This window comes from Caretta caretta, chromosome 9 (assembly GCF_965140235.1).
Source record: "Caretta caretta isolate rCarCar2 chromosome 9, rCarCar1.hap1, whole genome shotgun sequence".
NCBI classification, from domain to species: Eukaryota; Metazoa; Chordata; order Testudines; family Cheloniidae; genus Caretta; species Caretta caretta.
In genome coordinates, this window is record NC_134214.1 from 55,219,712 (window position 1) to 55,235,836 (window position 16,125).

The following is a 16,125-nucleotide window of genomic DNA, read 5'->3' on the forward strand; positions in this document are numbered from 1 at the left end:
ATCTTTTTCTTTCTGCTACTAACAGCTGTTAATATAATCTCCTATTCTGGGATGGTGCTTTTGAAGATGATGTTGCTTTAATACAGGGACAATGGTACCAGAGTATGGCATGAGACTGATAAAGCCCCAAACTAAAGCAATTTTAAAACACAAGTGAACACATGCTTTGACCTTAAACATTTTCCTTTCAGTTTTGTACTTTTCCATTTAGCATTTTCTATTAATTTTAAATGGTATTGAATTTACTAGACTGTATTAATTTCACAACTTGAATTTACAGCATTTTAAGCCAAAACATCTTTCTTTGTGGACTAATATTATCACTGTTTAAATGACTGTAGAACAAATAGAATGAGCAAACCATACTTTTTGTAGGTCCAACAAAAAAAAATTTTACACACATGCGTGCACGCTCTTTCTCACACTTTAATTTATTTTCTCTTCAATAGCAAATTTGCTAATCATTTTGTCTGTCCTGGGAAAGGACAGAGTTCAGTCTCCAGAGCTGTCAATCACATGCAATAATATCAGAAGTACTTTTTTCCCCCTCTCCCTTCCCTCTTCTAACTTGTCAAACTCAACATTGACTAACCAATACTTTCAGTTTACTTGTGTGAAAGGGGCATTTGAAAGCTATATATTTACTCAAAAGAGGGAAGAATTACCAGACATGCTATCCAAGAGAATAAATTAGCTGGTAATTTCTGTGTTTCAGGAAGGCACTTCTGGTAATCCTTTTGTGCCTGGAAAGTGACTGGGGTCAGTGTGTGAAACACATATTACCTAACAATATATTTATAATTAAGGGAAATTTAATTCAGGTGTGTTATCTTAATTTTCAATCACAGCATGCAGGCTCTTTCTCCCAAAAATGTCTTCAATGGAGACCATAAGGTCTGAATTAGCAGTGTCCGGTAACCAGATATTGATTCCACAGTTTTCTTCTATTTATGCTAACCTCCTAAAACGTACATTATGTCTAACGGTCATATAATGCTCTTTGTCATACATGATTCTGTGATGCACACCAGGCTCCATTTATCAATGGGAATTTGAGGTCTTTTCCCTGCATTTTGAATAGCATTTGAGGAATAGTGCTGGTGACTAGCCAAGTTTCTTAGTTCAGTGTAGACAGCTCTCCAGACATTAAGCATGTGTCATTTTTTGGTTTTTTTGTGTGATGGCAAAAAGATGAAAAAAACAGTAAAACTCTGTGGACCTTTAGCCATGAAGCCAGATGGAAAAACACAGCACCTCCTGTCCCAGTGGAAGATAGGCAGTGTTTGTAGTTCAGATGCCCTCCTGGCAGGGGTAAAAGAAATAAGGAAACCCATTTTTATAGGCAAAGTGGCAAGATACTTCTTGGAATAGTTAAAATGACTTTTCATTCAATGAAGAAAAAACTAGGTTGGAAGACTTCAGTAATTTGGATGGCCTCAGAAATCCCATTATATATGGTTGCAGCACCAGTTTTCCGTTATTTGAGTGTCACATCATCCAGTGCAGATACTGCACTTTCAGGAAACTAGTGAACACTCCCAACTCCAGGCCAATGAGTTTGAATGGGAGAATTTGTGGGATGCTGTAATCCTCATGTCCCAGGTTCCACACACCATGTCTGTATCTTATTCACACCCTTGCATACTTCATGGAGATGAATTTCTGCCTTGCCATCATTAAAAAGAACACCAGTCTGATTCAAATATCCCTTGGCTTTGAGAACGAGCCTTTCATAATCTAGCTGTCAAACTTTGTACTGTGGTGAAACACTGATTTTTGAGACAGAAAGTTACATCAGAGAGGTATTAGGACTGGGTATCAGATGACCATGTCTACCAGAATCAAAGTCTACAAGCTTTCACAAGATGATTGATAGTTTCCTTTCCTTCAGGAACTTGGGGGTTGGACTGAAGACAATTCTTCACATGCAGAAAAAGTGGTGAATCCTATTACAATTCTGGCAGCTGCTCAACTGCATCCTGAACATGCTGCTCATGGGGATGTAGCTATCTGCTCTCACTGATATCACTGTCTTGGGTGGGTAGATGAACAGTAGGCCAGGGAGGAGTGAGCTGGATGCCCTTTATACCAGCTTCTTTTCTGCTTGTGGTCCCTTTTGCTGATCTGCCGTGCTGCAATCAGCTGCTTCTGATGGGCAGCTCACCTGTGCTGGGCTGAAACAAAGGTACTTCAGACATGGTGTTGCAATGTACCCTGTAGTGGGAAGGTGAGCTTCTCAGAGAGAGTGGCCAAAAGCAGGGAACTGCCTGGAAACATGAGCTCAGTGGCCTGGGAGAAGGTTGCTTCTAATCACACCAGAAATAAGAATGAGCCACTCTGAAAAAGGGTTGCTTGAGTGCTATGCCAACAGGGCACCATTCAGAGAAAAGACACTCTCACCTCCACCAGCAGTAGCTGAACAAAGAGATTCCCTGCTCTTTAGGTGCTCAAATGGCACCTGTCAGTAGTATACAGGGAGATGGTGCAACTACTGGAGGAACCAACCAGGAGCCGTTCTCCTCTTGACCTGCTGCTTACGAACAGGGAAGAATTGGAAATAGAAGCGGGCGGCTATCTGGGCAGCAGTGACCATGAGTTGGTTGAATTCAGGATCCACACAAAAGAAAGGAGATTAGCAAAATAGGGACCCTGAACTTCAGAAAAGCATAGCAAATATAGCTTTTTTTTTTTTTTTTGGCCCCAGATCCCTAAATGGCCCCCTCAAGGATTGAACTCACAACCCTAGATTTAGCAGGCCAATGCTCAAACCACTGAGCTATCCCTCCCCATAAGTGTCCAGAGTGACCTAGACAAATTGGAGGATTGGGCCAAAAGAAATCTGATGAGGTTCAACGAAGACAGGTGCAGAGTCCTGCACTTAGGATGGAAGAATCCCTTGCACGGCTACAGGCTGGGAACCAACTGGCTAAGAAGCAGTTCTGCAGAAAAGGACGTGGGGATTATAGTGGATGAGAAGCTGGATATGAGTCAGCAGTGTGCCCTTGTTGCAAAGAAGGCTAACGGCATATTGGGCTGCATCAATAGGAGCATTGCCAGCAGACTGAGGGAAGTGATTATTTCCCTCTATTCGGCACTGGTGAGGCCACAACTGGAGTATTGCATCCAGTTTTGGGCCCCCCAGTACAGAAAGGATGTTGACAATTTGGAGAGAGTCCAGCGGAGAGCAATGAAAATGATCAGGGGGCTGGGGCACATGACTTATGAGAAGAGGCTGAGGGAACTGGGCTTGTTTAGTCTGCAGAAGAGAAGAGAGAGGGGGGATTTGATAGCAGCTTTCAACTACCTGAAGTGGGGTTTCAAAGAGGATGGAGCGTGGCTGTTCTCAGTGGTGGCAGATGACAGAACAAGAAGCAATGGTCTCAAGTTGCAGTGGAGGAGGTCTAGGTTGGATATTAGGAAACAGTATTTCACTAGGAGGGTGGTGAAGCTCTGGAATGGGTTACCTAGGGAGGTCGTGGAATCTCCATCCTTGGAGGTTTTTAAGGCCTGGATTGACAAAACCCTGTCTGGGATGATTTAGTTGGTGTCGGTCCTGCTTTGAGCAGGAGGTTGGACTAGATGACCTCCTGAGGTCTCTTCCAACCCTAATCTTCTATGATTCTGTCTGTCTGTAACACAGAAGGGAAGCCAAATAAAAGTGCAAAAGGAGCTAGCACATCTGAGAACATGGTAGCCTCTGCAAGGGAAACTCACTGCTAGGCACTTGTCTGAGTGGTGCTGGTCACACTCAAACACAGTTCAGGTAATCTAGAGTTCTTCAGTGGAAGCAGAAATATCGAAGAGGGAGGATGGACCAGATTGCCTGTTATTGACAGTTCTGAAGAATGTCTCCTAAGCTAATTCAGGATGAATTCAGGTAAAGAATGTCTCCTAAGCTAAAGGGCAGAACCCAGACAGAACAATTACAAGACATATCTTCATAAGAAAAATACATATTTAGGCTGAGATTTTCAAGGCCATCTAAGGGATTAAATTTAATAGAAGATGTATCTAAATCTCATAGACTGCTTTGCAAATCTCAGTCAAGAGAGCTAGATACCTATACAGCTCCCATCTCCATAGCTATGTGAGCAACTGTCACATCCATAAAAATAGAAACACTCTCTTCCATCTCAGCCTGCAGGAGAAACAGGATAGCTTCTAGGTGGCAAGCTTGCTTGTGCATCCACATGACAGAGAGAAAGAGAGGGTGAGTTCTGTGTATAATGAAATTTTTGAGGAAAGCTAGGTCAAGGAAAGGAGTTTCGCATTTAGTTCTGAGCTGCAATACTTCTGGATTCACTAAGAGATGCTGAAATACAAAGGATATAAAGGAGAGAACAGAATTCAGACTAGCTCACTGCTCACTCACTCCTGCAGTCGGCATAGTCCTGGTGTTCTACTGTGTAATGCTTGCAAAGTCTCCCCAGGATCAGCTTGTAGTGTATCAGCCTCTGGATGGGCTTGAGCAGGAAAGTGTTGAGTGGCAGATAGCAAACCTTCTGCAATTCAAACTCCTTATAAACCATTTCCAGTTTCTTTAAGCGCTTAGTTGCTTTCTCCAGTTCTGTCAGGACCTCATCATGTTTCTGCAAGTAGCTGGTAAACTCCTGTTGGATCACAAGAGACACAGGAATGACTAGAAACTTGGGAAAAACCCTTAACATGGTCTAGATTTGACCAATGGACACCAAGAAACACTAGCATCCCCTTGTCCCTCATCTTCAGTTTTATTTACAATACTGAAACATGAACAATATAAACAAAAACTGCATATGCCCTGACTGTTGGTAAAAATAAACATTCGCAATACTGTACCATATATCATAATTGCTCTATTAAAAATCTCTAATAAATATATTCATATATGGCTAGCTGGCTTTTGTTCTCTGGACAGGGTCATTACTTATATTTTATAGGTGGTGTTGGTAGCACTGCCTATTATTAAGGTTGCCTGACACTTCCCACTACAAGACCCTGTTTTCAGTTGCTTTTAACTTTCCCAAACTTTAACTGTTTGGGCTGAAATTTTTCCTGCTGGAAGTCTGCCTCAGGCTGAATTTTTTTTTCTGGAAAATTTCAATCAAAACAGTTTAGCTATTTCTGATTCCCAGACAGAGTGGAGGAGAAAGGCACCTGACTCGAATGCAAAGGGGACAAGAGCCGGACTGGAGGGAGGGAAAGGAGTATATTGGTACAAGAAGACAGGTGAGACTGGTAGTGGTTGGGCAAGGAGATTGAGAGCGGGAGCTGGGGAACAGGATGAAGAGGAGGCTGGGAGACATTGTGGGAGAGACCAGGAGTGGGTAGGAGAACCAGGGAGGAAACCTGAAGCCAATATGGGGGAGGAACTCTGAGATTGGACAAGGAGCTGGGAAGCGAAGGTGAAACTAAGACTGGCTGTATAAAGGGACTGGGACTTGACAAAGCCCTGGCTGGGATGATTTAATTGGGGATTGGTCCTGCTTTGAGCAGGGGATTGGACTAGATGACCTCCTGAGGTCCCTTCCAACCCTGATATTCTATGATTCTATGACTTGAAACCAGATGGAGGTGGGGTGAGGGAAATGGGTATTGGGGGGCCAAGGAGACAGATCAAACAAGAAGCTGGGGAAGAACTGGGATAAGGAGACAGGAAGATGATGGGGGAGACTAAGATTGGACAAGGAGCCGAAGGAGGGATACTGGGACTGGGAACCAACCGATGGTGGTGGTGGGGAGACATGGACATGACTGGAGGGCAGAGGTTGAGTGGGGAAGAGTGGAAAGAGATCAGATGAGGAGTTGGGAGGGGAGAACTGGCACTGCCTGGGCAAGGAAACTTAGACTGGGAGTTGGGGTGGGGGTGAGATTGGGACTCTGACAGTGAGCCCAAAAGGGAGAGACGTGGTGGGCAAGACAACTAGGTCCGTGATGAGAAGCCTAAGGTGAGGAAATTGGGATAAGGAACCAGGGGTGTGGAAGAGATCAGACCAAGGACAGGTTGGAGAGGTTGGGGCAGAAGGGGACCAGAGAGGATAGAGAACACTCCCCTCCCGAACTTGAAATAGAACCCAAGATTCCTGAATCTCAGCCTATACAATTTGCCTCCCTTGTGTATATTCATTATGATAAAGTCTTTAATTATCTGTTCACATACTGTTTTTTCCACAGGACACCTGCCTCATTTGGTGCACAGGCTGGGCCTGATCTGGGGATGCATTAGCACTGTATGGCCAAGGAGGCTGTTGTCTGTAGGATCCTTGCTTCATTTGTTGCAGAATTTGTATGGTATGTAGCAATGAGGCGTGGGATTGTAGGGGGAAAAAGGAGGGTCTCATGGCTAGGGCATTTGAATGCTGCCTTGGAGAACTGGATTCTATCCCTGCCTCTGACACAGAGTTCCAATGTGATGCTGGGCAAGTCACTTAAACCAAACTTTTGATAGGTGATCACTGATGGCATGTTCTTCATTTTCTGGGTGTCTGACTTGAGACCCTGGGATGTGGGTTACAGAAGTGCTAACCACTCAGCTGCAACTGAAGTCAATGGGAGCAGTGCTTTGAACATATAGCATATAGTTTGTCTTTCTCGCAGAGGGTAGAATCAACTTCGTCTGTACGAAGTGCAAGTTGGTCTCTATATTGGAAAAGAAGGTTAAAGAACTAGAGACCCAAGTATCAACCCCGCGTTGCATCAGAGAAAATGAAGATTTTCTTGACAGAAGTCAGCATTTGGTACTGCAGGCACAGCATGCTGAAGAATCAGAGAGGGCAGTGCAGAACGTGGAAGAAAATTGGTGGCATGTGACCTCCAAAAGAAGAAAGAGGAGAACCCACGTACCCCCAAAGCAGATGGAGGCTCTCTGCCCAGGTACTATGGCGGAGAATGGTTTGGAAGAGTCATCTGAGGGAAGAGATCAGAAGGAGACCCCATTGACCAGAAGGCATGGGATGCATTGTCCTAGAGATGGGGGTTCCACGACCACCACTCCCAAGAGGAGGAGACGGGTGGTGGTGGTCACGAAGTCCCTCCTAAGAGGGATGGAGTCATCCATCTGCCTCCTGTCCAGACCAGGAGACTTGAGTAGTGTGCTGCTTGTCTGGAGCTAGAATTCAGGATGTGACTGAGTGTCTGCCGAGACTGTTCAAGCCCTCAGACCACTACCCCTTCCTACTTCTCCACATGGGCACCAATGATACTGCCAAGAATGACCTTGAGCGGGTCACTGCAGACTATGTGGCTCTGGGAAGAAGGATAAAGGAGTCTGAGGCGCAAGTTGTGTTCTTGTCCATCCTCCCTGTTGAAGGAAAAGGCCCAGGTAGGGACTATGGAATTGTGGAGGTAAATGCGTGGTTACACAGGTGGTGTCAGAAGGAGGGCTTTGGATTCTTCAACCATGGGATGTTGTTCCAGGAAGGAGGATAGCTAGGAAGAGATGGGATGCACCTAACTAAAAGGGGGAAGAGCCTTCAACTACCTGAAGTGGGGTTCCAAAGAGAATGGAGCTAGGCTGTTTTTAGTGGTGGCAGATGACAGAACAGGAAGCAATGGTCTCAAGTTGCAGTGGGGGAGGTCTAGGTTGGATATTAGGAAACACTATTTCACTAGGAGGGTGCTGAAGCACTGGAATTGGTTACTTAGGGAGGTGGTGGAATCTCCATCCTTAGAGGTTTTTAAGGCCCGGCCTGACAAAGCCCTGGCTGGGATGATTTAGTTGGGGTTGGTCCTCCTTTGAGCAAGGGGTTGGACTAGATGGCCTCCTGAGGTCTCTTCCAACCTTAATCTTCTATGATTCTATATAAAGTGATATATGATGCCAATTATGCTGAAAAATTAGGTCCAAGGTATTTCAAATGGGACATTCCAAAATTAAGAGATATTTTTCATATTTATTTCTCTGTGACTCAGTTCCCAATTTCTAAAATGCAGATGACCCTCCATCTCACAGGATGGCCTGGGGCCATATATTAAACAACAAGGATAAAAGGAAATACTGAATAATTGTTCATTAAGAGAGCCATCCTGTGCCCTGAATGAGGCAGGCATCCTGTGGAAAAAACAGTATGTGATCAGATAATTAATGACTATCATAATGCATATAACACAAGGGGGCTGAATTAGGGTTGCAGAGGCAGCCTTAATTCTGGTGTTTCCTAATTTTTGAGTATATGCCATACAAAACAGTAACATGAATCTGGAAAGAAAAAATTAAAAAGTTACAATACAGTTGCTATTGCTGCTTAGTAGTAGTTACAATTTACAATCTACGAAGAGTTTACATAATATTTAACAATCAAAGAGAAAGGAGCTAGTACTGGCAATGTGGACATGTGTAAAGGTTGCAAGCAAATGAAAAACCAGTTTAAGCAGAGTAAGCTTTGGGACTGACTGCAAGCCCGAGAGAGACTAGAACTCAGAGGGGTGGAGACAGGGTCGAGGATTCAGGAGTATGGAAGAGACTGGCAAAAGGATTTGTGCCCACTATAGTAAAGACTCCTCTCCAGAACCTGGAATGGAACCCAAAGTTAAGGTAGTTTAAAGACAGCGGGACTGACACCCCTCCCACACACACCACAAAAATCAAACAAAACCAGATGTTCACTGAGACAGAGGATAAAAAATTCTGTAGAAATTAGTTACTATGGTAGAGACTGGTTGCATCAAAACCATGGTATTTTTAACCATCTCTTACAGTTCATGTTATAAAAACAAACTAAAGATAGATCAAAAAGGCAGATATGGATAACTCCAATGACTGAAGAACCCAGTATACTGTTACTTTTCCACAGTATATTGTGGATAAGAAAAATGAAAAGAACATGACTGAGGGACATCAAAATACCCCAATATGAAAACAGCAATTGCAACTATGGAATGACCAGAACAGGCAGAGGTGTCCTGGGAATTTTCTTTCTTAGGACTTGTCTACATGGGGAAATTGACCAGTATAGCTATAGTGGAATAATTATTTTGCTACAACTATGCTGGTATAACTGTGTGTGAACACTATTCCCAAATAAAAATTATTTCATTCCAGAATAATTACTCCAGAGTTTAAAAAAAAAGAGCAGAGTTATACTGGCATCACTATAGTGGAATAATTGTTCCTTTATATCTATGCTATTTAATCTCCTCATGCAGACAAATGCTTAGTCTTCTAAGCAGCCAGCTCTTATCTGGTCTTAGATGTAGGTGGAATAAAATACAATGGCAGTGTTAGTTGCTGCAAATAGTCTCCTGTTAAATTTGGTTTTAAAGTAATTTACAAACCATAATCAATTAATTTACACATCACTGAGTTGGGTGAAAATGCTACAACTGGAACTACTACCCTGTCAATAAGTGATGCTGAACTTAAAATCTCAGAATGTCAAGAGTCAATTCTTCTACCTTCAGCATGCACATGTTCCTCAGCATGACATCTCCAATCCGTTGACAATCTCCTTTCACATAAGCGTTGGATCGTCCTTCCCTGAAATAAACACAAACAATGGAATGAGAAACTGTACTAAGATGAGGGCCCTGGATACACAATTTTTTGAGTGTACTAAAGATGACTTTTGGATAACAAAAGGAGACAAGACTAGTATTCTGCCTTGCCATCCATCTCCCCATGCTTCCTACTTCAGTTGAAATAATGGGGAACAGCAAATATGGCGGCCACAAAAAAGGACAACCAACCACAACCACACCTACCCCACAATCACATGAGGAAAGGATCAGAAATTAACTCCATGATGAGGTTAGTATAACTGTTCAGAGATTTGTAAAAATAGTCTTGACAGGGTACATCTGAGTTTGAGTTATTTTTGTTAGTTTTTGTACACTGTATTTGTTCACTTCTGCTCTTTCAGAACTAGGCTGCTGTAACCGAATACAATTATATGGCTTATGCCCTCTATGGCATAATCTTCACAAGCTGAGGCACAACCACCAAGTCATGAAATCCATGGTCTACAAAGGGAAAATTTGGTTTGCTACTATAAAGAGGTAGAAAAATCACTAAATCAATTAAATTCCATGAACAGAACGTAGCACATTGGACCTATGATGGCTAGTTGGATTCCAGTATGCTATGTCTCGGGCTACAGAAAATAACACAAAGGTCATTGGTCCTGGAATCCCTTCTCTAAAATCAGAAAAGCTGTTCTGTAAGAAATAATAGCTTTGCTTATGCATTTTTTATTCATAGAAACATTTGTTTTCCAGTTACTTTAACCAGACAAAGTAAAATACCCCAAAAAACATGTACTATTATCTTTTTGACCTTGTGTTTCTTCTCTTTGCTAGGGCCAGGAAAACGGGGTCAAAATTTTGAAACAGGGAGCAATAGGTTCTGCTACAAAAAACTCACATCTGTGCGTGCTGAGTACATAACTATACACAAAAAGTGTGGTCAGGCATGCCATTATATAATTTACATGTACAAATCTGAGGGATTGTGGGGACAATGCATGAAACTGTGGCCTTTTAAGAGTATTCCAGCTGTAGTTTTTTCCCTGCCATAATTTATATTTTTAAAAACACCTCTTCATTTATTCCTTTTACACAGTTTCAGAAGTGCCAAATTGTACAGATTTGAAGGATCATCTACAGCCTTCGCCTGAGCATACGGCTCTATTAATTCTTACCAGAGTGCTAGCCTTTGCTCCATTTCTTTCAGGAAACTTCGGTGAAACTCATAGATTGGATCTATGTTAGAGAAGAGCAGTGTCATCAGACCTTCAGGCATGGCGTTCTCCTTGATGACTGCACTGCGGAACCACTGCAGGAGAAAATATAAATAACGATCATTTGTCAAATGTTATTAACAGACAATCTGAATTTTAGCTCCTGAAGATACGAGGAGAGACAGAGCAGGAGGGAAGGGGAAACATCTAGGGAAGAGATCATCTAAAGAATATAAAGAAAGATGCAATTTCTCTCCTCGTCAAGCTTCAAAAACTTGAAACAAGTCATTTGGCCCCAGCCATAGGCATATTCCATGTTCCAGTGGCAAGATGCAGATAGACCATTCTACAACCATAGTAAATTATGTGATTCTGGAACTTTCATAGAATCATAGAATATCAGGATTGGAAGGGACCTCAAGAGGTCATCTAGTCCAACCCCCTGCTCAAAGCAGGACCAATCCCCAATTAAATCATCCCAGCCAGGGCTTTGTCAAGCCTGACCTTAAAAACTTCTAAGGAAGGAGATTCTACCACCTCCCTAGGTAACTTTCCCACAACCAGTGTTGTATAACTGCTTTTATTTCAGCACTAATGTAATGGTTCTTTTGTAAAGCTTGTAACAGTAAACTGAGTTATTCAGCAGTTGGAGACATTTTGCTTTGTATTATATATTTTTTCTTAATATCTTTAGTTCTCAGTGTTTTCACAGGGAGGAAGGGAACATACCTTATGTCTTTGAGGAGCCAGGTATTTCAGTTATCTTATGTACAGTTTAGAATTTCTCAGGTGAAAGAAGAGGAAGTTACTCACATTGTGCAGTAATGATGGTTCTTTGAGATATGTCCCCCCTATGGGTGCTTCACTGTAGGTGTGCATGCATCCCCACGCTGCCGATCAGAGAATTTCAATAGCAGTCCGTCCCATCCACACATGTGCATTGCCTCACCCACCATGAGGCCAGCTAACATGCGCAGGCATTTCCCTCTCAGTACCTTCGCTACCACAGTGTTTATTAGCGAAACTCCAAAGTAGAGGGTAGGAGGGTAGGATGTGGAGCACCCATGGAGACAAACATCTCAAAGAACCATCGTTACTGCACAAAGTGAGTAACTTCTTCTTTGTCTTCGGGTAGTGTCCCTATGGATGCTCCACTGTAGGTGACTCCCAAACAGTTACCTTGTGCAGTAACTGAGTTTCTTCGAGATGTGTGTCCCTGTGGGTGCTCCACTTCAGATATCGATGCGTCTTGGCACCATCAACCGGAGACTTATGGTAGCAGTGTCCTCACAGTTTGTGCGTGCGCAGTAGGCATCATGTGGTGCCGTTGGTTCCGCGTCTAGCATGCTTACAACCCAAGCCCTCCATTTCCTTCTCTATTACAGAGTCCTAGCGACGAACTCCAAAGTAGAGGTGAGGAGGGTGGGTAATGGAGCACCCACGGGGACACACATTTTGAAGAACCTCAGTTACTGCACAAGGTGAGTAACCCTCTCTTCTTCTTTGAGTGCTGTGGGTGCTCCAATTCAGGTGACTGTAAAGCAGTGCCCCTCGGAAGGCAGGAGGAACTTCAGGTTCATTTGAGTCATAGAGGTAAGTATGCTTAGGCCAGCTATGGCATCAGCCCTGGAATCTTGTGTGATTGCATAGGGCTCAGTGAATGTGTGGACAGAGGTCCAAGTGGCCACCCTACAAATCTCTAGTATTGGAACATTGTTTAGGAACGCTATAGAGGTTGAAACTGATCCTGTGGAATGCACTCTGATGTGGGTAGAAGAGTCCGCATTCCGAATATGACAGCAAATGTTGAATGCATGTAGAGATTCATTTAGACAGTGAGTGGATATTGCACAGCCTTTCAAACACTTGGTAGTAGAAATGAAAAAAGTCTAGGAGATTTCTGGAAAGGTTTGGTCCTTTCCAGGTAAAACGCTAATGGCCCTTGATGTCCAATGTATGCAAGACAGTCTCTGCTGGAGTCTCATGAGGCTTGGGATAGAACGTAGGAAGATGGATTGGTTGGTTCATATGAAAGGATGATGTTACCTTTGGTAGAAAATTTGGGTGCGGACGTAGCATGACCTTGTCTTTGAAGAATATTGTGTAAGGAGGATCGGCCATGAGAACCCCTATCTCACTCATCCTTCTGGCAGAAGCAATAGTGACCAAGTGTAGGAGGGAACAGGTGGCTCAAATGGTGTTCTGGTGAGTCCTTTCAATACCAGACTGAGGTCCCAGGCCGGAGTAGGTTGGCAAACCTCTGGGTAAATGTTCTGGAGACCCCTGAGGAAGCATTTACGATGGGGTGAGCGAAGACTGAGGTCCCATCAATCTTATGATGGAATGCTCTAATGGCCGCAAGGTGGACTTCCATTGAGCTTGTTGCTAAACCCGAGCATTTCAGCTCCAGCAGGTATTCCAGCACTAATGGTAGCAGTGTTGTGGAGGCCGGTATGTGTTTTTCTTGACACCAGGAGGAGAATCTCTTCCATTTTTGAAGGTAAGTATTACACGTGGTCGCTTTCCTGCTGTTTAGTAATACATGTTTGACTTGTTCCGAGCAGGCTAGTTCGCCATAATGGAACCATGCAGGAACCACATTTGTAGATGGAGTTTCTCCAGATTTGGGTGAAGAGTGCGACCATTGTTCTGAGTCAGTGGGTCCATTTGGCAAGGGAGAGCTTGAGAGGCACATATCGCCATGTGCATCAGGGGCACATATCGCCATGTGCGCCATATCCCTACCATGCTTGCCTGGACTACACCAGGACTCTGAAGATGACCTTGGCCTTGTCTAGGCATATCTTGTGTACCACACATGATATTAGGGGAATCGGTGGGAACATGTACATGAGTTGTACATCCCATTTGATGAGGAAGGCGTCCCCCAGTGACTGTGGTCCCATTCCTGCTCTCGAGCAGAACATTGCACATTTGTGGTTTGTTGGCGATGCGAACAGGTCAATGAGGGGAATGCCCCACTGGCAGAATATGGATAGCAGGACTCCTTCGTTCATTTCCCATTTGTGGTCTCAAGAGAAGTATCTGCTGAGCGTGTCTACCTTCGTGCAGTGATGAGCTGCCAAAATCTTAACAACGGGTTCCCTCCTCACCCCATGAGGGGGTCGTTGCCCACCCCCACCCCCGAGGACCCCTGTCCCATCCATCCCCTTTCCCTGTCCCCTGACTGCCCCCAGAACCGGGCAGGAGGGTCTCGTGGGCCACCGTAGTGGGTGCCCACCCCTCCCCCAAGAGCCAGAGGCACCTGCTGGGGGGCAAGGTGTGGAGTCCCAGCGGTGTTTACCTGGGGCAGCTCCTAGGAAGCATCCGACAGGTCCCTCTGGCTCCTAGGGGCGGGGAAGCATATCTGGGGGGGAGCAGGGGGAGCGGCTGCTCCCCGACTGATCATATCAAAAGTGGCGTCTTAGGCGCTGACTCCCTGGGTGGTCCGGGGCTGGAGCACCCACGGGGAAAATTGGTGGGTGCAGAGCACCCACTGGCAGCTCCCCACCCCAAGCCTGGCCCCAGCTCACCTCACCTCACCTCTGCTCCGCCTCCTCCCCTGAACACACCGCCCCGCTCTGCTTCTCCATGCCCCTCTCCCCCGGCTTCCTGCGAATCAGCTGTTCTAAAAGGGCTTCTAAATTTAACGACCGGTTCTAGCGAACCGGTGCGAATCAGCTCCAGCTCACCACTGCCTTCGTGTTCTGACAGCCAGGAAGGTAGGATGTTGAAATGTTTATGTTGTGGTGTATGCACCAGTTCCACAGTTTCATGGTTTCGGTGCATAATGAATGAGATTGATGACCCCCTTGGCAACTGATGTAAAACATGCAGGCAATGTTGTCAGTCATTATGCGAATTGATTCGTTGTTTATGTGAGGCAGGAAGTGTCTGCTGGCACTGCGGACCATGCATAGCTCTAGTATTTTGATGTGTAGCTGAGACTCTGCAAAAGACCATTTGCCTGGAACCATGTGCTGATGCATGTGGGTGCCCCAGCCTATCAGCGAAGCATCTGTCATGATTACTATTGATGTGGGTTCCTGTTGGAACAGGATGTCCATGCATACATTTGCTGGTCTTGTCCACTAGTGTAAAGAGTCCAGGATACGGGGTGGTACTGTAAGTCATTTGTGCAGTCTGTGCTTGCTGGGTATGTATACGGAGTTTGTCAGGGTTCCCCCCCACTCTGAAAGACCCCCCCTAAGCTAATATTCTACCATCTTAGGTTAAAACTTCCCCAAGGCACAAATTCCTTTCCTTGTCCTTGGATGGTATTGTTGCCACCACCAAATAATTTACACAAAAATTCAGGGCAGGGTCACTTGGAATCCCTATCCTCGCAAAATATCCCCCCAAGCCCTTTCACTCCCTTTCCTGGGGAGGCTTGAGAATAATATACAGCCAATTGCCTGAGTAATGTGAGCACAGACCAGGCCCTTTTCTTCAGGACACTAAAAATCAATCAGATTCTTAAAAGAAGAACTCTATTATAAAGAAAAAAGTAAAAGAATCACACCTGCAAAATCATAATGGAAGGGAACTTTACAGGGTAAGAAAAAGATTTAAAACACAGAGGATTCCCCTCTAGGCTCACCTTCACAGTTACAAAAACAGGAATAAAACTACCTCTGTACATAGGAAAAATTCACAAGCTAAAACAAAAGATAACCTGACGCATTTCCTTGCCTTACTTACAATTTCTGTGATTTTAGATGGATTATTCCAGGTATATTTTCAGGATATGCTGTACCTGCTTGGCTTCTCTCTCCGTCCAGAGAGGGAACAACAAAGAGAACAAACAAACAAATCCTTCCCCCCCAGACTTGAAAGTATCTTCTTTCCTCATTGGTCCTTCTGGTTAGGTGCCAACTAGGTTATTTGAACTGTTTAACCCCTTACAGGTAAGGCAATTCAGTACAGCTGCCAAGGAGGGATTTTATGCTACTCTTTCCTCTATATTTATGACAGAGTGTAACCAGCCCTGTAGGCAGGGCATATGTAGTCCTGCATGTTGTACCTCAAACACTGAGGCTGCCATGTGTCCTAGCAGTTGCAGGACAGTACGAACTGCTATTTGGGGGCTGACTCTTACCGCTGAGATAAGGTTTGTCAGAGTTGCAAATCTGTTCAGGGGCAGGGATGCCTTGGCTTCTATGGCATTGAGATGCACCCCAATGAAGTCCAATTGCTGAACAGGAATTAGATTGAATTTTCTTTCATTTATCTGTAGCCCTAGATCCCTGAAGAGTGCTACTGTCGTCTGGACTGTGCCCAGTGCTTCTTGTTGAGTTGGGCCTTTGAGAAGGCAATCATCCAGGTAAGGAAAGATCATAATTCCCTGTTTGTGTAGATGTGCCGCTACTACCGCTAGGGTTTTGGAGAAAACTCTTGGTGCAGTAGATAAGCCGAATGGTAGTACTATGTACTGGAAATGTTTGTGTCCTACTGAGAATCACAGAAATTTCCT

At 44.4% G+C, this 16,125-nt stretch overlaps 1 protein-coding gene across 14 annotated transcripts in view; it reads right to left on the reverse strand.

The window, feature by feature from the left end:
- FARP2 (FERM, ARH/RhoGEF and pleckstrin domain protein 2) overlaps positions 1–16,125 on the reverse strand; it is a 213,956-nt gene that overhangs the window by 18,420 nt on the left and 179,411 nt on the right. For 13 of the 14 annotated variants that reach the window (XR_012669925.1, XR_012669926.1, XM_075132309.1 and 10 more), the window contains 3 exons: positions 10,614–10,747; positions 9,373–9,454; positions 4,373–4,610 (listed from right to left, as the gene is read on the reverse strand). Coding sequence is in view for 12 of the 14 variants with exons in the window: in XM_075132309.1 (XP_074988410.1) it covers positions 4,373–4,610; positions 9,373–9,454; positions 10,614–10,747 (454 nt within the window). In the remaining 2 variants the exon portion in view is untranslated. The remainder of the gene's footprint in view (positions 1–4,372; positions 4,611–9,372; positions 9,455–10,613; positions 10,748–16,125) is intronic. The other variant, XM_075132316.1, reaches the window with a different exon arrangement.